Source organism: Pelobates fuscus, chromosome 7 (genome assembly GCF_036172605.1).
Source record: "Pelobates fuscus isolate aPelFus1 chromosome 7, aPelFus1.pri, whole genome shotgun sequence".
NCBI classification, from domain to species: domain Eukaryota; kingdom Metazoa; phylum Chordata; class Amphibia; order Anura; family Pelobatidae; genus Pelobates; species Pelobates fuscus.
In genome coordinates this window covers 28,982,343-29,008,048 of record NC_086323.1, presented here as the reverse complement: position 1 = coordinate 29,008,048, position 25,706 = coordinate 28,982,343, and the positions used below count along the sequence as shown (strand labels likewise).

At 39.0% G+C, this 25,706-nt stretch overlaps 1 protein-coding gene across 8 annotated transcripts in view; it reads left to right on the top strand.

The window, feature by feature from the left end:
- The window catches only part of DOCK7 (dedicator of cytokinesis 7), a 137,910-nt gene extending 112,428 nt beyond the window's left edge, over window positions 1-25,482 (top strand). For 5 of the 8 annotated variants that reach the window (XM_063427857.1, XM_063427854.1, XM_063427855.1 and 2 more), the window contains 14 exons: window positions 1,358-1,510; window positions 1,778-1,936; window positions 2,548-2,648; window positions 3,515-3,707; window positions 4,485-4,628; window positions 6,520-6,651; window positions 13,116-13,130; window positions 18,066-18,191; window positions 19,108-19,197; window positions 19,837-20,073; window positions 20,165-20,308; window positions 21,733-21,839; window positions 22,562-22,729; window positions 23,899-25,482. In XM_063427857.1, the coding sequence (XP_063283927.1) occupies window positions 1,358-1,510; window positions 1,778-1,936; window positions 2,548-2,648; window positions 3,515-3,707; window positions 4,485-4,628; window positions 6,520-6,651; window positions 13,116-13,130; window positions 18,066-18,191; window positions 19,108-19,197; window positions 19,837-20,073; window positions 20,165-20,308; window positions 21,733-21,839; window positions 22,562-22,729; window positions 23,899-23,941 (1,812 nt within the window). In that variant the 3' untranslated portion in view covers window positions 23,942-25,482. Of the gene's footprint in view, window positions 1-1,357; window positions 1,511-1,777; window positions 1,937-2,547; window positions 2,649-3,514; window positions 3,708-4,484; window positions 4,629-6,519; window positions 6,652-13,115; window positions 13,131-18,056; window positions 18,192-19,107; window positions 19,198-19,836; window positions 20,074-20,164; window positions 20,309-21,732; window positions 21,840-22,561; window positions 22,730-23,898 lie in introns of all 8 variants that reach the window. The other 3 variants (XM_063427858.1, XM_063427853.1, XM_063427851.1) reach the window with 1 other exon arrangement.
- The last annotated feature ends 224 nt before the right edge of the window (window positions 25,483-25,706 follow it).

Genomic DNA, 25,706 nt, shown 5'->3' with positions numbered 1-25,706 from the left:
TGATTTTGTCCTAATTTCAAAATCATTAATTGACTGAGCCTGTTAGCAGTCTTACTCTGTTAATGAATTCATTCCTAATTGGGACAAAATGATGCATCGATAAAGCCGAATGAGCACTTCCAATTTAGAGATATATCAAAGTAGACAAAAAGTAGAAAATAGGTTAGCGCTAATAATATAATAAGTAGGCAGCAACCTTACAGAGGGTAACCCTCTTACCCTCTGGAGTGAGAATGTACAACAAAAAGAGAAAAAGGCTGCGCCAAAATAAAACAAAGTGAAATACATAAATAATAAAATTAGTCCCAATATATATAGGAAAATAAAATGTCTGTTTCACACGTTCCACTGGTAGAGTGTTCCCTCTTTCTTTGATACTTCAAATCCTCTCGTGATATGGAAAACACAAAGGGGAAAGGACCAATCGTGCAGAGTGTATAAGATTCGTGGCAATAAAATAATAAGATGTATTACACTCACATTTACATGAGCTATAACCAGCTATATAGCTCATGTAAATGTGAGTGTAATACATCTTATTATTTTATTGCCACGAATCTTATACACTCTGCACGATTGGTCCTTTCCCCTTTGTGTTTTCCATATCACGAGAGGATTTAAAGTATCAAAGAAAGAGGGAACACTCTACCAGTGGAACGTGTGAAACAGACATTTTATTTTCCTATTTATATTGGGACTAATTTTATTATTTATATATTTTATTTTGTTTTATTTTGGCGCAGCCTTTTTCTCTTGTTGTTGTATATATCAAAGTAGACCTAAAGACCGTGGATGCATGTAGGACACAGGTAAGTGTCAAGCTAGTAAAAGAAATGGCTATGGTGTGCGGTAGTGGCTATGGTGCATAGAAAGCCCCTTTAAATTATTCCCCAGCTGATAAAAACTAAATAAAGTATTTATGCATACTGTTGTGAAGATTTCATTTTTACCAGAACACACAAAACATTCTGGTGATCATTATAAATGGGTTAATAAAATATTTACTAATGGCGTCGTTGGCAAATCATCTGGTATAAATGTTATGTTTATTCAGACGTTATGTGTTATGTCGAAATATCGAAACAGCAAGTCTCCGTCCTCCATGCAATGTGTGAATGAATAGGTCGCTACGGCCTCCACAGGACCACGCATGAGCCTTAACTTTATAGTCAAACTGCTTTAAATGTGTGAATAAATATTACCAAATACAAATTCCTTCTCTCTGGCTGTCTCAAGGTATTACCTTGTGTGTCAGGAGTGTGTTACAAAAGTCTCCTCGGCAATGGCGCAGTATCCGTTTTTACTAATTTATTTATTCGCACTTTTAATTGTTAATTAGTGTTTTCTCTTGTCCAAGTTTCCAGAGCTTCTTTTTGAAGAGGAGACCGAACAATGCGCAGATCTCTGTCTGCGACTACTCCGCCACTGCAGCAGTAGTATTGGCACCATTCGGTCGCACGCCAGCGCCTCACTCTACCTTCTCATGAGACAGAACTTTGAAATTGGAAATGTAAGCATGGTCATGCTGCTCTGCTATTCATACTGATATAGAAGAATTTTAGTCTACTTCCATGCCAGTTGTTATAGCCCATTGACATGGAAAAATCTTTATAATAATTTCTACTGAATGTAATTTCACAATCAGTATACAAGGCTGTAAGTGATTGAAGGGAGTCATTCACCTCCCTTATTACTACATGCTCTACGGTCCTCCCTTATCTGGTCTCCTTGATAGTCTCTTCATTAAACCGCGACATTTATTTCTCCTGTTTTGCAGAATTTTGCCCGTGTGAAAATGCAGGTCACTATGTCGCTGTCCTCTCTTGTTGGGACATCACAGAATTTCAATGAAGAGTTTTTAAGACGATCACTGAAGACTATTTTAACATATGCAGAGGAGGACCTGGAGCTACGAGAAACCACCTTTCCTGACCAGGTAAGGAAACTTTACAGTGTCACCCAAATCATCGTCGTGTCTGTGCCAATGGAATTCCAGGGACTCCTAAACAAAGTTCTAAAACCTTAAAGGAGTTGAGTCGTAGTTATTTGAACCCATGCTTTGTACAGAGTTAGATTCTACATTTTGGCATCTCAGCACCTACAAACCCCAGCCCTGACATCACGGCAAAACAATCTGTGAAGGGTGTTGGCGAACTAAATAATAGCTATGTACAGTGATAGATTTTTCATTGTATGCTGGGCAGTCAGGGCATAGCTTGGGCGTTCATTGTATATTATTTTGACCACCATGGTACTGTGTGCTGGGCCCTGTGAGTAAGTGCTCATGGTGCTTTTAACCATTTTGATAAAGGAAATAAACTACATAGTGAATAATTCGTGCTCCCACTGCAGTATCTGTCATACATGTTGAAAGTTCAGTTCCGGACAGGGTTTATTTAGCTATTCCTCTTTCCGAGGTTCATAAAACAAGTGCCATTAAGTTGGTTCATAATGACAACTAGATACTAGAGCACACTTGAAAACTGGTAAGTAAATGAACTGTATGCGGTTAAATGTTTTGCTAATATATATTTTTGTGCTTTTCAGGTCCAGGATCTGGTATTTAACCTCCACATGATTCTTTCAGACACTGTTAAAATGAAAGAGCACCAGGAAGACCCAGAGATGCTTATTGATCTTATGTACAGGTAGGGGAGATGTTATGGGCAATCTAGTGTGGTGTTATATAGAGTCCTTTCTACCATTATCCTTATTATCTGCCCAGATCTCACTACACCTGCCTTCTATTACATAGGAATGTATAGGATACTGAGAGGCTGTTCCATGCATCCACCACTCTTTAAACCCAACTTTGCCTGGGAAAGAAACCTCTATGAACATGTAATGATACGTGGTATACAATTCTGAAGTTAGACATTTCATGATGAGAATTTAGAAGTATTCTGTTATATCCTCACTGTCTTGGCGTGTGATCTGCCATGAAGGGGTTAACAATATATGCGTGTTCACACTATTAATATATATATGTTGCAAGTAAACAAAATGTAATATATCCACTAACACGATAATATTTTACCTGTTGGATATTCTTATAGTTAGATTGAAACTTAATCCACTGCAAATCACACTAATATCCAGTTAAACCCAGCAAATCTGTATAGACAAAGAGAGACAAGATGGCTGCTGTGCTGTCTATTGTGTTATGTACATGTGTGTATGCCGGTATGGTTTCATCCAAATAGTAAAAGTAATATAACAAATGAGTGAGACTGTGAGGGGGAGGAGGCTGGCACCACAGCTTAGTGCCAAAAGGGATAAAACACATATCTCATAGCTGACTACCTGGCACTCAGAGTTAATAGGCACGCTTGTCTTTCACAGACATTTTACATCTTTTTAAAGCAGAGTTACCTGTGCCTCTAACATTATTTAACCTTTTATTTGCACGGAGTTAGACTAGCCATATTATGTTTTCTGTAAGAGTTGTTGAGACTTCCACCCTTATAGATACAGGATGTGGCCATAACCATGTTAATCCTTTCACTTGAATCAGAATTGCAAAAGGCTATCAGACCTCGCCAGACCTGCGTTTAACGTGGCTGCAGAACATGGCAGGGAAACACTCTGAACGGAGCAACCATGCAGAATCGGCGCAGTGCCTCGTGCACTCAGCAGCTCTTGTGGCTGAATATTTAAGCATGCTGGAGGATCGCAAATATCTCCCTGTTGGCTGTGTAACCTTCCAGGTAATCTGCCATTCAGGCCCACTGGCCCATTCTATGCCCCATACTGCATTGCTGACCATAGCCAGCATAGTGATGATGAAAATTCTATCACTTCACCCAGCAAGTAGTGAAGAATGAACGCTGCCCTGGCACTATGGGGGGTGATTGTTTAGATCACGGGTTCCCAACCCAGTTCTCAAGTACCCCTTAACAGGCCAGGATTTACGATTTACCCTGTTGTGTATAACGTGTTTTTTCTTTCTTTCTAAAAACAACTTAGACACAACTAGGTAATACCTAAATCCTGGACTATTAAGGTGTACTTGAGGACTGGGTTGGGGATCACTGGTTTAGATGGTTCCTAGGGCAATCCATAGCAATGGAATCTCACTATGACCTGAGATGTGATTTAATACCCCAGTGACTACTGGCTCTTTAAATTTAGCACACGTAAAGGGTGAAGCAAGGAGGGTCTATACTGTGTAAACACACTGCTATTTTCACAAGGTTGCTTTGTCCTCACAATATCTCTAAGAGCCTTTTAGGCATTTTGCATTACATTGAGACTACGGGATGATCCTGTGAACTACATTAGTGGGAAACCGTATGGACAAATTGTATTGTATAGTGCAGGGCTCAGATTTCCTCTTCCTATTTGCTTCTTGAAACATGCAGTAGGGGTTCCCATAGAGGCCTATGTAATATACCCAGAAATGTTATAAACCAGCAGTAGTATTTGTAGGACCTGCTACTCCTGATTGCCATGCTGTGCCTGATTGAAGCTTTTTGTTCCTGCAGAATATTTCTTCCAATGTCCTGGAAGAGTCTGCTGTTTCGGATGATGTGGTGTCACCAGATGAGGAAGGAATATGCTCTGGGAAATATTTCACAGAGGCCGGTCTGGTGGGACTTCTGGAACAAGCTGCAGCCTCCTTCTCAATGGTAACACGTTTTACATGTCCATTTCTTTAAAGCACTGTTATAGGTTTTTGTTTTTTTTGTTTTTTTTGCTTTTAATACTAAATATTATTTTGATAACCAAACCAAAGCCCATATAGTAAAGTTGGCTGTGTTTTACGCACTCCGTGAATAAACTGGAAACACAATTTAATGTTTTTGGATAACCTTCTCAAATTACGTAATATCTTTCGATAAACTTTAAAAATCCATTTTTTGAAAAATATTTTAATATTGTAATATTTTTATATAGAATCAAGTTTTTGATCTTTTTAATATTTTGAACGGATAATTCTCAAAAATATTAAATAATTTGAAAAATCTTATCCAAAAAATATTAAATAAGGGCATAAGTAAAGTAACTTCCCATCATCCTCAGCCGGTCTATGAAAGAGGACGCTGAGAGTCTGGTAGTGAAGCATCACCTGGGTAATACCCCATCTCTATATATTTATATCTAAGCGTTGTGTTTTATGTAAACCAGCTCCTGATCCTTAACATGTGCCTGCCTCCTTGATGCACAGAATGGCTCTGTACATGTTATAAATCTGATACAACATAATCCTTCGCCTTTAGAGGTTTTACAAGCAGAAACGTTACCAGCTACTTTATTATATGTTATATGATCTCTTGAGGATTTTATTTGCTGATGAGTGGATTGTGGCACATTAAAACCATAAACTGGAATGTGTTTTTTTTTTTTTTTTTTTTTTTTAACTGCTGGAAAAAATCCATTTATAAATCCATTTATCTAATTTGTTATGAGAATACAGTACTACTTCCTGTTAAACATAACATTTCACTCTCACCAATACATTTAAATACAATTATCTTCTATTTATACGAATTTGTAACATCTGTCCACCAGACGGCTTCCAAGCAATTAATATTTCTCAAATGAGTCTGAATAAAGAGTCTCCCGTGCAATGAGAGACTTATCTCTGTTCATGCAAGAAAATACTTCAGATTGACTGGTGAGAAGAGATATCCCCATCTGTATCACTGCTGACCACATCCTGGACCTACTGGCTCTACGTGGTCTTCCATAACATTGATAGCTTGGGCGCACATTCCCTTTGACTATAAATTATTTACATTAAATCTGAGGTTGAATGTAAAATATAATATCCAAAATACATATGGAACAAGATTATATACTTCATAGACGGTGAACTGCTGCTGTCCATCTGAAGACACACAGAACAGCTTTAGAATGTGGCCATTCATTATTTGTTGGAAGCCAATGGAAGATTATTTAGGCACAGTTCCAATAACCTATAGTTTTTTTTTCACCAAACTGGAAGCACACACACTGGAAAGTAAGGATACAATCCACTCAGGTGCACCAAGGAATGAGAAGCCAGGTTCCAACAGATCAACTAAAATAGAGAGCCTGGGCACACAGGGTGCTATCCAAAATTAGCTGGATTTATTTCAGGAACAGTTATAGCCATGTACAATATATGAGCCTTTATCAAGCCTTAATACCACCCTATGTTCCCAGACTCTCTATTCCAAGCCTATAGAACTGTCTTCAGGGTTTCGCTCTGCCCAATCATTGTATACAGCAGGTATATTTGGTTAACGGATTTCCAGGTATCCCAGAATCTTTCACAGAGAGTCTAACCCTAAGCCAACCTAACCCAAACAGTTCAGATCATTTGCTATATTATACTTTAATTGTTTATGGTTGTTTTAAAAAAATGTGTACATCGCTATATCCATCCCTCTACTACTGGCATACAATATTTTTGTAGCAAGTTTTAGGCTTTAGTGAGATCAGAGTGTAACACTCCCCAATCACAGTGCTATTCTGTGTGCTGAATAAAGCTTCACGTTAAGTCTAAGCCTTTCTTATGTTTCTGTGTGTTTCCAGGCTGGTATGTATGAAGCAGTGAACGAAGTTTACAAAGTACTCATTCCAATCCACGAAGCCAGCAGAGATGCCAAGAGGCTGTGTACCATTCACGGTAAACTTCAAGATGCTTTCAGCAAGATTGTCCATCAGGTAATTGTTTTTATATCTCCTAATGTAACACGTGGTTCTGGGTGGGCTTTCTAAGGATACGGATTTTCCATGATGATGGACACACAACATGGCTGAATATTGTTCGAATTTTGTCTTGGTATCAGTACATTTTCAAGGATGTTGAGAAAAAAAAACTATGGATTTGTCTGGTTTGAGATGTTTTCTTAATTTAACACTTGCCATGTAAAATGGATACAATTATCTAAAGGGTACATGTGTCAATGAACATGAGCTATTTGCTGTTGGTTGGTGTACGCCTGTGAGGTTTGACTTTTGATGTCTGCATAATCTTATTCCACTACTTTCCCTGCTGATAATGAAGAGTGAGGAGCTGCCAAATCTCTGCTCACTTACGATGCGTAGGATTAACAAAGTTTTGCATTCATAGGAGATTGCGAGTAAACTTTCCCAGCTATTGTATGTATTAATATCAGTAAACTATATTGGAGCTCTCCCATTTCCCCTTACAAACTGCAGGCTCCATATTCTAGGGATGTAAGCAACTGAAGTGTGGGCAATGCATTTTTTTTAGGAGTTTACAAAGCATCCCGCTGAACAATCACAGCTCTGTCTTTGTACATACATTCAATGTAACCACACGTCTGTGAAACCTTGTTTAGTTATGTAACACTCCTTAATGTGTGAATTGCTACCAGATTTCTCCCCTTCTATCATGCCATCAGGATAGGTATTAAGGTGGCTTGGAAGAGCAGTAAATGTCCCCTTTAAACGTTGCTTTGTCAGGACTGTGCACTCACCCCCTCTTCATTAAGAACCAATGATATGCCTGGCATGGAATGATAAAAGTTCAGTTAAGGCTGCCGAGATACATTGGGAATGCCTGTGAATATTTGCCGTTACATTCTCTTCCTGTCTACCCATATTCCAGTATTCATGTAGAGTTAGCGAATGTCATCCTCTCATCAAACGAATAACTGGCTCACTGCTTGGACATTAATAGTGATGAATGTTCTTGGCTGCTTCCGCCAAGATGTTAATTGTCACATAATGAGCTGCCTTCACTGTTTATTACATGTAATACTCTGCCTGGAACAAGACTAATCATGCCGCTCTCCAAGGATTGGGGCTTGATTACCTGAGATATTTGTAAACCGACCTCCCCTCCTCCCCCCCCACCCCCCATCCCTTTCTTCAAATATACATGGCTGCTTGAAAACGGTTTATTAAGCTGCACTTGGGAGTTCATTTATACTTTAGTTGTGAAAAAAATATTTATACACCTCCAGCAATGGACACAGAAGGAAAGGCAATATTAAAGGGACACTGTAGTCACCAAAACAACTTTAGCTTAATGAAGTAGTTTTGGTGTATAGATCATGCTCCTGCAGTTTCACTGCTTAATTTTCTGACATTTAGAAGTTAAATCACTTTGTTTATGCAGCCCTAGTCACACCTCCCTTCATGTGACTTCCTAAACACGTGCCTTCCTAAACACTTCCTGTAAAGAGTCCTCTAATGTTTACACTTCCTTTATTGCAAATCCTGTATAATTTTGAATTTTTTAATTTTTTTGCTCTGTAAAAACTTGCTAGATCCAGCAGGAGTTTCCTATAAGTAATTCAAGTTCAATGTACAGAGCATAAATAAAAACTTTTTAAAGTAATCTGATTGAAAATAAAACCTTTTTTTTTTTTTCATGCAGGCTGTGTGAGTCACAGCTAGAGGAGGTGTGGCTAGGACTGCATAAACAGAAACAAAAGTAATTTACATCCTAAATGGCAATAAATTGAGCAGTGAAACTTCAGAGGTGTGATCTATATACACCCAAACTGCTTCATTAAGCTAAAGATGTTTTCGGGACTATAGTGTCCCTTTAATGAAATACAAGGACGGCCTTTAAACATATTGTGACTTTGGCAAAAATCATCCAGCCATGCTGGTCTTAAATATTATTATTTGTATATTTATCTTATGGGAAGTTATTGAAATGGTGAGAAACGTGTATACAAGCGTTTGCAATATAAATTCATGGCTGTGCTATGTGAGTATATAATATATACCTGGAGTGAAATGGTCATTCCTACCTTGTTATGTAGTAATGTACACGCTGTAGCCAAGCAATTGGCTGTGACCAGTTCATGACTAGTGATGACAGTCTAATGAGAAACAGAACAGGCAATTAGATTTTTTTGTAATTTTATATAAGAATATAACAACAATATTCCATTAGGAACAAAAAAACAAGTTTTCCTTTAAAAGGGACTAATTGGAGGTAATGTGGTTTGATAGATGTATTTTATTCTCTGTGTATACATGTGTGTGAAGGTAAATGTACATATTTGTATATATTTCTGCCAAAAATGGAGAACATGGGAATTGTGACAGGCTAATGCAATGTATAATCACATACTTTACTTATTACAGTAATTAAAATATTTTATAAAATTTCCACTTTAGAATTATGTACAAGATGATGGTAAATCTGGGACCATCATGGGACTGCTTTCAGTGTGCTTCAAAATGTTTTGCTAATTGTCCTGGAATAAGAATATACTATGTTAAACTGAACATTTGGAAGCACTTTGTGTTAAACATACATGCCTGTGTTCATAACGCTACAGTCCTGATGCCCCTTATTATTTTGCCCCCGTCCCATCTGTACAAAAAGGAAAATGAAATAAAACAACTAATTACCGTATATACTCGAGTATAAGCCGAGTTTTTCAGCCCATTTTTTGTGCTGAAAAACCCCAACTCGGCTTATACTCGAGTCAAGGTCTGTATTATGGCAATTTGCATTGCCATAATACAGACCGGGGGAGAGGGGGGCTGGCAGAGCTGTACTTACCTGTTCTGCAGCTCCTGTCAGCTCTCTCCTCCTCTGCGCCGTCCGGTCAGCACCTCGGTCAGCTCCCAGTGTAAGTGGCTCTCGCGAGACTTACAGTGTGAGCTGATAGAAGGAGCTGCACGGACGGCGCAGAGGAGGAGAGAGCTGACAGGAGCTGCAGAACAGGTAAGTACAGCTCTGCCAGCCCCCCTCTCCCCCCCCACTGAACTGCCACTGGACCACCAGGGAAGGAGAGCCCCCCTCCCTGCCATGTATCAAGCAGGGAGGGGGGACGAAAAATAAATAAAATAAGAAATAATAATAAAAAAAAAATAATAATAATAATAAAAAAATAAATAAAAAAAAGGGGGTATAAGGACCACTGTGGGAGGGGGGGGGTATAAGGACCACTATGGGAGGGAGGGGGTGGGATAAGGACCACTATGGGAGGGAGGGGGGTATAAGGACCGCTATGGGAGGGAGGGGGGGATAAGGACCACTATGGGAGGGAGGGGGTGGGATAAGGACCACTATGGGAGGGAGGGGGGTATAAGGACCGCTATGGGAGGGAGGGGGGGGATAAAGACCACTATGGGAGGGAGGGGGGGGATAAGGACCACTATGGGAGGGAGGGGGGGGGATAAGGACCACTATGGGAGGGAGGGGGGGGGATAAGGACCACTATGGGAGGGAGGGGGGGGGATAAGGACCACTATGGGAGGGAGGGGGGGGATAAGGACCACTATGGCGGGAGGGGGGGATAAGGACCACTATATCACTATGGGAGGGGGGTGGGATAAGGACCACTATCGGAGGGAGGGGGGTGGGATAAGGACCACTATGGGAGGGAGGGGGGGGGGAGAAAAGGAACACTATGGGAGGGAGGGGGGGATAAGGACCACTATGGGAGGAAGGGAGGGGGGGGATAAGGACCACTAGGGGAGGGAGGGGGGATAAGGACCACTAGGGGAGGGAGGGGGGGATAAGGACCACTAGGGGAGGGAGGGGGAAGTAAGGACCACTAGGGGAGGGGAGGGGGAAGTAAGGACCACTAGGGGAGGGGAGGGGGAAGTAAGGACCACTAGGGGAGGGGTGAGTCAGGACCACTGGGGGAGGGGGGTGAAGGAACACGGGGGTGGGGAGGTAAGGACCACTGAGGGAGGAGGAGGGGAGGTCAGGACATATGGGGGGGGGGAAAATATCCTTGCACCGGCCCTGCACACACTGCATTCATACACACACTGCATTCATACACACACACTGCACTCATACACACACACTGCACTCATACACACACACTGCATTCATACACACACACGCTGCACTCATACACACGCTGCACTCATACACACGCTGCACTCATACACACGCTGCACTCATACACACACTGCACTCATACACACACGCTGCACTCATACGCACACACTGCATTCATTATACACACACTGTAAATAAATATTCAATTAATATATTTTTTTTAGGATCTAATTTTATTTAGAAATTTACCAGTAGCTGCTGCATTTCCCACCCTAGTCTTATACTCGAGTCAATAAGTTTTCCCAGTTTTTTGGGGAAAAATTAGGGGCCTCGGCTTATATTCGGGTCGGCTTATACTCGAGTATATACGGTACTCACCTTTTGTCCAGTCTGTTGAGTCTCCCTCGGCACTGTCGCGTCCTCCTCCTCGGTCACGTGTCTCCAGGAGGACGGGCCAATCCAATAGTCTTCATAGATGAGCACTGGGGAACATAGGCACATGCACAGCACTACCGCTACAATCCTTCCATAGGAATCAATGTATTCAACGATTCTCTATGGGAAACCGTAACAGCAGAAGGCTTGGAGGCGTGTCTTGAAGCCATGCTTCCAAACTTTCCAATTAGTTTAATATTGGGTTTTGGGGAGTAGAACAGATGGTGGAGAGACAAGGACAGCAGGCACTATAACCTCCTCAATAAGATGACGTTTTTAAAGTGCCTACAATGTCCCTTTGAGTTCATGAAGTGCATTTTTTTCACCCACTCTCTGTGAAGGAGATTCTCATAACATTTTATCTTGAAGGAATATATCTATTTTATTTTGGTTTCAGTGCAGAAAAAATTACTTGTTTTACGTTAATATGATGTAACTCCTGCTAATCTGACCGACATTATTTATTATTACTGTAAAGTGAGATACAGCCATTTTAAGATGTTTTGAGGAGGGCTGATGAGGTGGTAACTGAGTTTCACTTTAGAAACAGTTATTGCAAGTACACGATCTAAATATTAGACATGGTTCTAGTGGCTGGGTTGTTCGCCAGTGTGTAAATAGCTCCATTTTCAAAGTTTATTTCAAATTTTAGGCCAAACTGAAAATAAAAAAGATAATTATGGCCCAAAAGATTACATTGACTTTGTTTTGCCAACAATTGACAGGTTGGTGAATAAGCTAGGTATTGACAATACCCTTTAATAAGTTTATTCACTAAAGGCATTCTCAGGAAGACATTCTCAGGAATTCAAAATTAATTTCAAATTAAAGGCCAAAATGGAAACTGTTGGCTTTGCTACTAGTTTAGCTACTTAAGACTGAATTTGAAATCCACTTTTGTGACTAACCCCCTGTGTGTGTTTATAGTGCCGGGTTCTGTCTCCTACAAAAACAGAAGAATGGCTGCACTATCTGTTTTATTAACTAATAGTTTATCTTCCGGTTTTGTTCTGTTTGTAATGCTTCTATTACCATTTTAAAGAGGAGCTATTGTATTTTAAATAAAAGCAGTTTGAATCCAATACAAAGTAGTAGCTGTTACTATAAACAATGTAGTTTTTGTGTGCCTCGATCCATTATTTTTAAGATATTTACTTGTGATACAACCATGCTCTAATATTACAGCTGCTTTCTTTGTACAAACATGCAAATTAACTTGCTTTCCCATGATTCTCTGGTACAATGCGGCTGCCCACATTTCACTTGTTTTCTTGAGTCTGCTAAAGTTACCATTTTCCAGATTTCTCCCAATTCGAGCTCATGTTAGCCCTGTGTTGGACCAGTGATTCCTGGGAAAAGTGAGCTAACTTTATCCTCTGTCCATATGTTCTTCGAATGCAGTTGTGTTGTCACTATAGTTTTTTTGTTTTGTTTTTTTAATATATATTTTATATGATGATTTAAAAAAAAATACACTCTAAGAACCATAGCTAGTACAGTTTATTGTAGCCATTGTGGTGAATGGAGTCTTTGGGTGCTATCTCTTTTGGTTTTTGTCAGACCATTTAAAAGGTGTTTTCCTAATCCATCCTCAACTCTCTCAGCCTATTGTCAGCCAACTCTCTCAGCTTTGAAGTCTAAACTTCAACATTTGACGAGGAAATAAAATGCTTCATTATCTTGCCAGCTTCAGTGAAGTCAGTCTTGGATTATTGAGAGATCCCTTGATTTTTGAACCACTAGAATAATTCAATTAAAATTTTATAAAATTCGGATTAATGGTACCCATAAACTTCATGGACAATAACCACTACAATAAGCTGTAGAACGTACGGTGCTTGCAGTGTCCCATAAAGTAATACAGACTTCTAATTAATGCCAATGTACTAATTCTGTTCCTTTGCCTTGATTTTATGTGACACCTATCTACATCCATATATTTTTTTGTTTTTTTGTTACACAGAGTACGGGCTGGGAGGTAGGTTTTCTTTCCGCTAGCTAAGGAACCTAATATTCAGAGTTTCTTTTTTGCCATGCTTGTCCCACTCATGCCATAAGTGGGAGTTCTGTGTGCCATGTGCTGTGACCTGAACTCATTAACCAGATATTGCCATATAATCCACTGGTCATGGTAAAATGAAAGTTTTAGATTTAGTGCATGAACATCAAAACACTGTTCCACTAATAACATTTAGAGAATGATACACTGTCATCAATTTATCTGTGCATTGTGTTTTGTGTTTTCATTTCTTTCAATTTTCACCCCAAATGACGGGATCGATTTAGAGAAATCACTTCCTGTACAAGATGAAATGAGGATAAAATGTTGTAGGGGTTTTGTTTTTATAAAGCTGTTTTTTGGGGGGGAGGGTGGTGGGGAAGGGGTGTTGTAGACTCAGGATAAAAATCACATTTTGGCAGAAACTGTAGTTCCAATATGATGCATAATACTTACATTTTTCTAGACATGTACACGATATTTATTTATTTTTTAATTGTGAACCAAACTAAGTTTTGTGGTTTATTTGCTAAACAGTGACATGCAATGATTTGACAACTTGATTGCCAATTTTAGGACAGCTAACCAGGTTTGGGAAAGTTTCCTACAAAGCCAAGGTGGATTGTGCTATTTCAGCTTAGTTTTCGCAAGTCTGTTAAATAACTCTCCAGTGATGTCAACCACATGATTTGATATATCTGAAAAGGCTGAGATCTCTGTTGCTTGCTTGAAAATAAAGTCTGCCATGCCTTTGGCTTTTTATCTCTAAATTTAAAACGTAGAAATTATTTTCACACAACGTCCAATATATGTACCCTTCTCCTAAGGAAAAATAAACATATACTTTTTTTTATTCATATACACATGAAATCGATTTTATGTGAAGGCAGCTATAAAAGCTCAGATGCTTTAAGTACATTTTTAAAAATATATATAAATATATACCCTTATGGGGCGACCATCCCTGTATCATGAAGTTAATTGCTAAATCGACCCCTGAAATAGGTCTTTTCAATATTCATTATTAACATCATGAAGTCGTTTGGTTGCATGGTAACACACATCCATCCTGCCTGTCTACTCTTGCATGCCCTTTTCTATATACTAACATCCAGAGCTTTGTTTCGCCGCATGTCCATTAGCCATCTAATTGCCTAACGGCAATGTATTTAAAAACATCAAGTGCCAGAGTGGCCCACTGAGCGCCAGGGGCAAGAGCAATGCATTGGAAATCAATGTATTGAGACACCTCCATACATTGTCACTTGCTCTGTCACTTGCTTGTTTTTACTTGTTTATTTTATTAAATTTTTTTTTTTTAATTTCCCTAATTAAAATAATTTTTGTTCTCTCCTCTGTTGCCCTGGTTGCTGGTTCTCCTACCCATTTTTACTCTTGTCTGTTGTGGTAAGTTCTACTTTGTTGATTTTTTTTTATTTTTTTTTTTTAAAGATAATTTAATTTCCACTGGTTAAAATTTTTTATAAATAATTTAAATTTTAAAAAAAAAAATCACCTTTTTTTGTGCCGGCTTAAGTCATTTGATTTAATTCCCATATGTAAAAGAATATATTTTAAGGCCACAGTTGTCTTTAATTCTATTTGAACAAATACAGGCATACGATGCATCTAAAAATATATCTATTTAAAAAATGTATATTCAATAGACTTCTGTCATTTACTTAGTCGGCAAAAAATAAATCCCTTTTTTTTTTTTGCTCGAAGAAGGAATGTTGTATGAATCCCAATATTTTAAAGAGGTGTTTACCATGCATTAGAGCAATCATGGACTTTTAACTTGTGGTGGCTGTGTTTTGCTGTTTCAGCTTTTCATTGGCTATTTTTAAAAAAATTCTCTCCTCTCTGCAACTCTATTATTTTTTTCCCTAAAAAAATAATAGATAATTGGAGCTACCAGTAAGCTATAATATTCTCTGCTGCCGTATTCCTTCTGTTATGTATCAGAGTGCTATGTGGTTGTGTTACATTCCCCTAACAATCATTGTTCTTAGAATATGAAAATTAGCCCTGAATCTATTTCTTCCATTAATAGTCAATTAAAATGGTCCTGTACCAGATTGCAGTCCTGTCATTTAAATTGCCTTTTAATCCTCAACTGAAAAAATGTGTTAATCAATTAAGTGTGAACAGTTGTCAGCTATTCTACACTACAGTTTTAGAAATGCCTTTCAACCTACCTACCTACCTACCTAGCTAGCTACATTGACGCATTCAAAGGGTGGGGGGGGAGGGGGGAGAGATTTTGTTGGAGGATTTACTAATTGTTCTGTAAAATAACACTGAATTCGGGAAGGCCCCCCTAGATCCAGGACATTATTTTGTGTCCCACCGTCATGGGTCTGTTTCCTGGTTTCCCACATCAGGGACTATACAGAAAATTATTTCCCAGATTGGCAAAGTACAAATTGCATCATCATTATTATTATACTTTATTTATACAACACAAGCACGTTCAGCAGGTACAATTGATAATACATAACTTGACAAGCAAAGGAGGAGATGAGGGCCCTAATCCCCTGGAAAACTTAGACACACTCACACTGGGCTACTAGCAGAGCACTGACATGCCTCCTTTTTGGACACCTGCCTCTTTACAATTACACTTCTTGCGCCTCTGACTCTGGTAGCTCATAGGCCCCGTCGTCCCACATCCATTCTTCTCATATGTAGGAGTCACATTCTTCACGATAACAAGTTATTGATCATAACTCAGAAGTATGTGTCCATTTAGAGAGTCAGGGCTGGGTCTGACTTTGCATTGTATGGACATAGGTTATATAGATACAACAAGGCATTTCTCAAAGTTAGGTACAAAAGGCTATACATGAGCACTACTGGTTAGAATAGCAATATTTATACACATGGGACAGTTCATTTAGTTTAGTATACGATAACCCGTAGGCTGAACCATAACGTCATAAAGAAGAATTACATGTTTATACCACTATCAATCCCTGCATCCACAACTACTAAAACTGTTAACATAAATGTATGAATCACACCTGGGGAATTGGTCAAAGAAGATACATTTTGGGAATGTTGAAATCACGGGCATCACATATGTACCTTCTCCCAACAATCAGCCATCTACAAATTTCCTTTGAAAGACACGCACGCACGCACACCTACCCTCAAGCCATCACCTATCCCAACCAAGTTCTCAGGCCATTTATCGTCCACTTAAATGGCAGAGTATTGAGCAGTGAGACTGCAGGGGCATGTTCTATACACCAAAACTGCTTAATTAAGCTAAAGTTGTTTTGGTGACTGTCCCCATAACTAAAAACATTGCTGAACTGAAATTTTTTTTTATATTTGGCAGTTTTTGGTCCAAAATTGGAAATTCAGTTTGAAATCTTAAAAGTTTAGATTTTGTAAGTGACAAAAACAGCTACAGCCCTATTTACAATTTGTAATATTAAAAAAAATATATATATATATATATATATCATGATTTAGAGTAAGTGATTTCTGCTAATAAAATTATATTTACATTAGATTTCTGAGCACAACTTGAGTTTTAGTTTGCAAAACCAAGTACAATGTCATGGACTTTTTTACATTTATTTTTTACTCTAAAAAGTTGCTTAAAGGCCGCATGCAATCTTCTGCAGCTCTGAGCTGTACTAGACAGTGAGGAGAGAGGACATACAGCGAGGCCTCGAACATTAAAAATATCAGCACTAGCACACAGGTTGGCCACTGAAGCAACATCTTAAACAATAGACAAGATCTACAGGAACAGGGTGCAGTTCCTCAACTTGATTCCCATCCATCCACACCCATAATACCAGCCATCCATCTATCCACATCCATAATGCCATCCATCCATCAACACACATAATGCCACCCACCCATCCATCCATCTACTCACATACTAGCCACCCATCCACACCTATAATACCATCCATCCACACCTATAATGCCAGCCATATATCCACACCTATAATACCATCCATCGATCCACACCCATAATACCAGCCATCGATCCACACGCAGAATAACAGCCATCTATACTCACACAGAATACCATCTATCGATCCACACCCATAATTCAATCCGTCCACACCCATAATACCAGCCATCCATCTATCCACATCCATAATGCCATGCATCCATCGACACACATAATGCCACCAACCCATCCATCTACTGACATACTAGCCACCCATCCACACCCATAATACCAGCCATCCATCCACACCTATACCATCCATCCACACCCATAATACCAGCCATCTATCCACACCCATAATACCATCCATCGATCCACACCCATAATACCAGCCATCGATCCATACGCAGAATACCAGCCATCCATCCACACCCATAATACCAGCCATCCACACCCATAATACCAGCCATCCATTCAAACCCAGAATACCAGCCATCCATTCACACCCATAATTCCATCCATTGATCCACACCCATAATTCCATCCATTGATCCACACCCATAATTCCATCCATTGATCCACACCCATAATTCCATCCATCGATCCACACCCATAATTCCATCCATCGATCCACACCCATAATACCAGACACCCATTCACACCCGTAATATCAGCCATCCATCCACACCCATAAAGTCAGCCATCCATCCATCCAGGTTAACTGTAAGATTAAGTACTGAAATACATGTAGAGATATGGGGGATAAAAGCAAAGAAAACTCAGCAAAGATCAGTTTATAGTGACTTTCTTAGTATTTATATAATATATGGAAGCCCTAGTTGGTGTCTTCATATGCAATGAATCTCGTGTGCTCTGATTTGTGTTTATTCTGTCCATTGTGTTTCATTAAAACCTGAGTGAGTGCGATGGTTACAATGAAATGTGAATCCTGGTGATGTGTTAATCTGTGTGTTCCCCTTGCACCGTAGGACGGAAAGCGAATGTTTGGAACATATTTCCGTGTTGGTTTTTACGGGACCAAATTTGGAGATCTTGACGAACAAGAATTTGTGTACAAGGAGCCGGCAATTACAAAACTGGCAGAAATATCTCATAGATTGGAGGTAACATGGCGGTTTTGATTAAATTTGTACATATCTAATGATAGATACAGGCACGTTGTAAAAAAACTATTTCATCTATGCATTGTCTTATGAAAATTGTTAGAAAATGTATCTTAACATTTGTCCGTTTTATAATGCTGTACAACCGGGGTTCTTTAACTCTAAGCCACTTCTCACCCTTTGATTGAGACTTTAAGATAAGATACCGAAAATATTCACGAACATTGTCTGTGTCCGCATATTGTTAATAAAGTGACACTCTGGGCACCATAACTACTTTATCTAATTGAAGTGGTTATAGTGCCTGAAGTGTCCTGAGACCATCCCACTGTTCAGTGATAAGATGTTTTTGAACAGTTTAACATTGAATGAGGATCCAGAGCCGACCACATCTCAGCCCCATTCTGTTGCTTAGACTAAGGCTTTTGTATCAGCTGAGCTCTCAGCCTATCACTGCCACCCAATACTGGTATGACTTGGTATGTGTAATCTAGAACACTCCACCTTAGCCATACCTAAAACAGAGGTCAGAGTCACATGCACCTGGGGACCATCATTCAATGTTAAAACATTTTAAAACCATCCCGATGACGCGGGGCACCATAATCACTTGAATTAGATGAAGTGCTCATGGTGCCTAGGATGTCTATTTAGTATTTTCACTTGGTAATTATTGCACATAGTGGTAAGCACCGTCATTTTGATGTAGTGTCTCTACAAGGTATTGTAACCTACACTGTGCCAGTGAGGAATCATGAAGTGGTGAAATACATATTGTTACAGGATAGAATCTGTATTGTAATCTGGTGTTTTGTTTGTTCTAAAAGCTATGTGTGTTCTATACATGTTGCCTCTCATTGTTAATAGAACTCATTTTAAGGATAATTAAAAAAACTGATTTTTGTTCTTGTTGTAGGGGTTTTACGGAGAGCGATTTGGAGAAGATGTCGTTGAAGTAATTAAAGATTCAAATCCAGTTGATAAATGCAAATTGGATCCAAACAAAGTAACTATGAATCTCTTTTTTTTTTGTATCCATTAATGTCATCTGCCAAGAAAGCATGGATTTCATAGAGCAACACTATCATTCAGAGCCAAGCCAGACGTTTAGTTGCCGGGGATTATGTGCCACTTGTCTGCCAGTGAACAGATTAGTAACCGTCTCATGCTTTACACCAACATGACATATCCCGTCTGATTGACATAACAGCGGTGGGTCCTGTGAGTGATAGAGTAGTATTGTAGGTTATGTCAATCACGCAATATCACAATATCAGAAACCCACTTACCACTGTGTAAGGTGTAGAAATATCTGCTACAATAAAGCTCGAAGCAGGATTATCAACGTATATTTTTGTGTTTAAATTAATTTAGAAAAAAAATAGCTAACCAAACTGCCCTGCTTTTGAATGGAGGGGGTATGGCTAAAGGTACAGAATAAGGCTGCAGAAAGCTGCAAAACTAATTTTTATTTTTCAAACTAAAGATATTTGAACAGGAAATAAAAACACAGCATGAGTTTGAGGCCACAACTTATCAAACGTAGCAGAGGAATGTTGGTGTTTGGAGTGTTTTTTTTACGTTCAGGTTCTGGCAGGTCACCATTAAATATTGATCGTAAATACATGATTTTGTTTTGTCTCAGGCCTTTATTCAGATAACCTACGTGGAACCCTACTTTGACACATATGAAATGAAGGACAGAATTACATATTTTGATAAAAACTACAACCTGCGGCGTTTCATGTATTGCACCCCGTTCACCCTAGACGGCCGAGCCCATGGGGAGCTGCATGAACAGTTCAAAAGAAAAACAATTTTGACCACGTCTCATGCTTTCCCTTACATTAAAACCAGGATAAACGTTATCAATAAGGAGGAGGTGAGTCATTTAATTACTGAACCAAATGTTGAATCAGTATGACATGCTGGGTTTATACATAATATCAAATCTGTCTGTATATATTCCTTAGGTCATTCTCACACCTATAGAAGTCGCCATAGAAGACATGCAGAAGAAGACTCAGGAGTTGGCATTTGCAACGCACCAGGATCCGGCTGATCATAAAATGCTACAAATGGTACTTCAGGGATCCGTAGGAACAACAGTTAATCAGGTTGGTATCTTACAGAAGTGTCTCAGAAAAGTGTTAGTCAGCAAGGACTAAATTTTCTTTAAAAAGATATAGAGATATATCTATATATCATATGCAACAAGAGCCTGCAAGCTTATTCATTAAGAGAATAAACCAGTTTTAAGGCAATAAATACGAAGACCTGACTCTCAAAACTCTGTAGGTCGTCTAACAATGACTTAGGAACAGGAAGTGTAACTGAGTAAAGTAGATACATCATATGGCCATATTGTGTTACGTCATTAACTGCTTACAGTACCCCAATATCGATGGATCCTATACTAATTTTAACATTAACATGCCAACTGTGATACTTACCGCTTAAAGGGACACCGTAGGCACACAGACCACTTCAGCTCATTGAAGTGGTCTGGGTGCAGTGTCCCTATTGCACTTAGTGCTGCAATGTAAAACATTGCAGTTCCAGAGAAACTGTAATGTTTACATTGAGCTCTAAGTCTGCCCTCAGTGTCTGTCTACCAGACAGCCCCTGAGGGCTTCCTGGTTTGAAATGGACCTTTGGTCCGCTATCTGACGCTGGACGTCCTCACACTCTGCATGAGAACCTCCAGCGTCAGATTTTTCACAATAGGAAAGCATTGATTCAGTGTTTTCCTATGGGGAGGTTTAATGCGAGCAGCATTTGCCGCACATGCGCATTAGATCCTGCTCATCGCGAGACAGAGGAGGAGCTGACACTAGGATCAGGTAAGTAAATAAAGGGTTTTAACCATTTCTTTACTGGGGAAAAAGGGGAGGCAGATAGTGCCAGGAATACAGCTTTTATTCTCAATTTATTCTTTCCTGTGATCAACTCTATGATATGACCATATGGTGTAACTAAAACCCCGTATTTATTTATGATAGATGATTTTAAGTATTCTTGTAAAATTTAAAACTGTATTTTTTGTTTGTGCGCGTTAACTTAATCTGTATTATGTATATACACATATTTTGGTGTTTATGGCAGCACCACGTCTTAGAAATTCATGATCCAGATGTGCCCCAATTGCTTTTCTTTCTTCAATTGACTCTGGTTTTGATTTTGGGCACTTTTTATACCTTTCAAATTGTGGAAAATGTCACTATATGTTCACCAAGCATCTGTAAACTTTTAAAATCAATCAGCTCTCCCAGCATGTGCTCCACCTGCAAATCTCAAACTTAAACTTCTCTACCAGGCAGCTCATGAATATCTAATATTGCTGATTATAAAAATAAAATTGTAACTAGCTGTGAATTAGATAATGCAGATCCCGAAATGATTTGTGGGAACATTGTTTGTGAAATCACGTTCACTAATTACCATTTCTAGAAAGTAATGCTCTTATTAAATCCTTTCATGGTGCCCACACCATATAAACTCATGAAGGATAGCTGTTAACATTGTGTAATTGTTCTCCTAGGGTCCTCTAGAAGTCGCCCAAGTGTTTTTGTCTGAGATTCCCAGTGACCAGAAATTGTTTCGGCACCATAACAAACTAAGACTCTGTTTCAAAGACTTCACTAAAAGGTACTTTCATGTTGCTCATATTACAATGAAGCCTGTTTCAGATATATGGGATTCGGAGGTGGGATATATTGTAAGCTCTATTCAGCATAATTTATCTAACAAATATTAAAGGGACACTATAGGCACCCAGACCACTTCAGCTTATTGAAATGGTCTGGGTGCACTGTCCTTTCCCCCTGAATCCTGCAAGTTAAAACATTGCAGTTCCAAAGAAAGACAGATTCTAGAGGCACTTCCAGGACTTTTCCCGGACTCTGGGTTGCCTGACGCTGGATGTCCTAATGCTCTGCAGTATCAGTTAAATCCCCATAGGGATTTTAGACCTAATAGACCACATGCGCATTACATCCCCACCTGTCAAATTACGTCGTAGGAGGCGAAAAAGCCCGTCCAGCAACCAGGGAGATCGCCGCTGTAATCGGGTAAGCAAATAAAGGTTTTTTTGTTTTGTTTTTAAACTCTTTATGTACTGCAAGGGGGGCAGTGGAGGGGGGGGGGGGGGTGTCATAGGGCTCTCTGGTGTTAGGAATACAACTTTGTATTCTTAACATTATAGAATCCCTTTAACTGTAGGAAAATGTTTATTTAGTCACATACAGAGAAAACGTAATGTTTATATTTCAGCATGTCTCTGGCTTTCTGTTGTCGGTGTTGGATCCATTAGCATGGGGTCTGCTTCTTGTTTGAATTATTGATATCTCATTAAATGTTTTCTACACCAGATGTGAAGATGCATTACGTAAAAATAAAGGCCTGATTGGTCCCGACCAGAAGGAATATCAGAAGGAATTAGAGAGAAATTACCATCGCCTCAAAGATGCTCTGCAGCCACTTATCAACAGAAAGATCCCACAGTTGTACAAGACAGTCCTCCCTGTTACCTGCCACAGGTAAACTTGCATCGTCAGAACATGCAGTGACTTTGTGACTCAATAATAGGTTCACTATAAGATTGTGAAGAAGTTCTTGCCCGGCCTCTCCTCTTTAGCTCCTAGTGCTTCACACATGTACTCTCAAGCATACAACATTGACGTCTATAGAGGATCATGTGAGCCCACGGGATCCTCCATAGACTGCTAATATCTCTGACCGATGGGATATTGACACTTTTAGATTTAGTATCTTCGCCCAACGTCTAGAAGTGTCAGGTGTGGAAAATCTACAGAGACAAAATAGTCCTTACTTTGTCTCAGTATATCTTTTGACTGGGTTGGAAATCGAACAGTCAGTATGAGTATTTCAAAAAGATTTTATCTTTATTAAATACTCCTTTTCCAGGAGGGGGGGGGGGGAGTTGTAACAGTGCTGCTTTAAGAAGTTAAAAGCGCAAATTGAAATGAATGTAGAGCGAAAGAAAAATATAAATAAACAAACTTGGGAGATGGGGCATCTCGGCATTCACCAAAATTGTTTGCTAATCTTAATACTGTTTGATTAGAAACTCTACTACAGTGTCCTAAACAAAATAATCCACTAGAGGTCTCTCTTTCCTTAATAGAAGCTCCAACTGCTAGCTACGCAAAATTTACCATCAGTCCCACTTTATTTTTGTGTGTGTGTAATTGTAAAATATTTTGTGTTAATAAACCTAGGTTAATACTATCCTGTTTGTAGACATTAAAAGCTTTTATGAAAGCACCCTACTACTTTGTCTCTGTATATTTCCTACACCTGACACTTCTAGACACTGGCCGGAGCCAAGAAGTTTCAATCCCCCAGTAGTCACCAGTATCTATGTAGGTTCTCATGGGATCCTTAAAGGGACACTAGTTACCCAGACCACTTCAGCTCAATGAAGTGGTCTGGGTGCCAGGTCCCTCGGGTTTTAACCCTTCAGATGCAAACATAGCAGTTTATCTTACATTTGGGGTTAAGCCAGCCTCTAGTGGCTGTCTTCCGGTCAGAAGATGATGCCGCCCGCAAGGGACCGGTTCAGGTAAGTAAAACGCATATATTGCTCCTCTCCCAGCCACCAGCGGTGATGTAGCTCAGTAGGTAAAACTAGTAAAATAGGCAATGCGTTTAATACAGTTAATGCATATTTTTCTTTGTATTATAGGGATTCTTTCAGCAGAATGAGTCTTCGAAAAATTGACTTCTAAAACAAGCACTTTGGAACCAATAAGCAACTTATTATGGGGAACAAGACGAAAATGAGTCTGTGCTTTTTATCAAGTAAAATCCACACGACTTTTTGATGAAGGGAACATTTCTAATGAGCCGTTGGCTGCCAGAGGTCTGATTTCCCAGTGAACTGGTACTAGTGTTCAGCTACATTTCCTGTTTGTAACTGATCAGGTTTTGTTTTTCCTTGTGGCATAACGGTACAAAAACTGTTTTATCATTATTTATAGGATATGCAAAGTTAGACTGTATTTAGTTAATATTTAATTTATATTCAAAACACTTCAAAATGTAAACAAAACATTTTACGGTACTGTCCAAAATGAGCATCCTCACCAAATATAACGTCACAATAAAGAAAAGCTGTAAGGTAATGAACTTGTAGATAATTGTGGAGTTATTCATTAAATGGGGAATATTCTTTGAATGGCTACTTTTCCTAATCCATTATGTTGCTGTTAAGCGAGTAATTCTCAAAATAACCTGCATGACATATCCATTGCAGGGCTATAACCTCTACAAATGGATTCAAAGTGAAGCTGCAGAAAAAGTAAACTAAAAATCATATATGGGATGTGCCACTTTGCAATGCTTTGCCCATTAACCCACTCAGTTACACGAATATTGCAGCCACTTGTATGTAATGATGTATCAGCCATATGTTACCCCTTAGATTAAAATGGATAATGAGACATCTGTCAGGGGGTAGTTTATGATAATGTATGTTGACTTTCAGAAGACATGTTGGTGTGTAGTATAAAACAGAATAGACTGTTTCAATAGCCAGACTCTACCAGATCATGTTGGTCACAGATTACAAATATGAATTGTTCAGTTTGGCTGGAAATGGCAAATTCCTAGCCCTGTGGGGGTTAATTTTATGTTATGAAATTAGGACATTTTTACAAAGTTTATATTTTCATATTCAATATTTTACTTTATGTAGATTTGACCCTCTTGTCATGACGCCTTTAAATGTTTACTATTATGGACCATAAGCACAGGGAGAAATGGTCTTACCACCATGTACATGCTGATATTGTTTCCCCTGATTAAATGGATGATGGGATTTTTAGTCCCAACAGCAAGGTACAAGTTTACTTATCTAGACCATATTTTCCGATTTGTAAAACTTTTCCCCTGGGGTGCTGTAGTAGTAAATTCAGAGAGCAGAGCGGTTTGGCGACAGCATTTCTGCATCACTGGTGGTACAGCAATTCAACACTCAGGAGGATGGCTGGTTGCTATATACCAACTTAATTTTCATGTTTACCCATTATTTAGTACAAGTGTTGATTTAAAGGTACAGTCTGTTTTTCTGCACAATATTACATACAGGAAAGTTCTTTGGAATAATGAAATATTCAGGTGTTAAGAAAACCAAATGTCATTAGGGTTGGTTTATAAAAGGTCCCTATTTATTTAGGCACAATTTTAATGCTCTTGCATTGTATATTTTGTATTGTGTATTTGAAACAATGTATAACAAAATATTAAAAGAAAATACTGAAAGGCCAAATTAATAGTTTTGTGACTGTTTATTATTGGTCTCTGTGTAATGTTTGTTCTTGGGCTGTGAAACTAAATCTGTGGTGTATAAATACCTCAACCAGTTGCTGCAGAAGTGATGCAATAAAGTCAATCCAGTTTTAAAAAAAGGTTAAGAATTCACTGACATGCATGAATGGTTTCCCTATGAAGTGGCCTAGCACTTGAGCCGCATGGACGTGTCTCCTTAGAGCT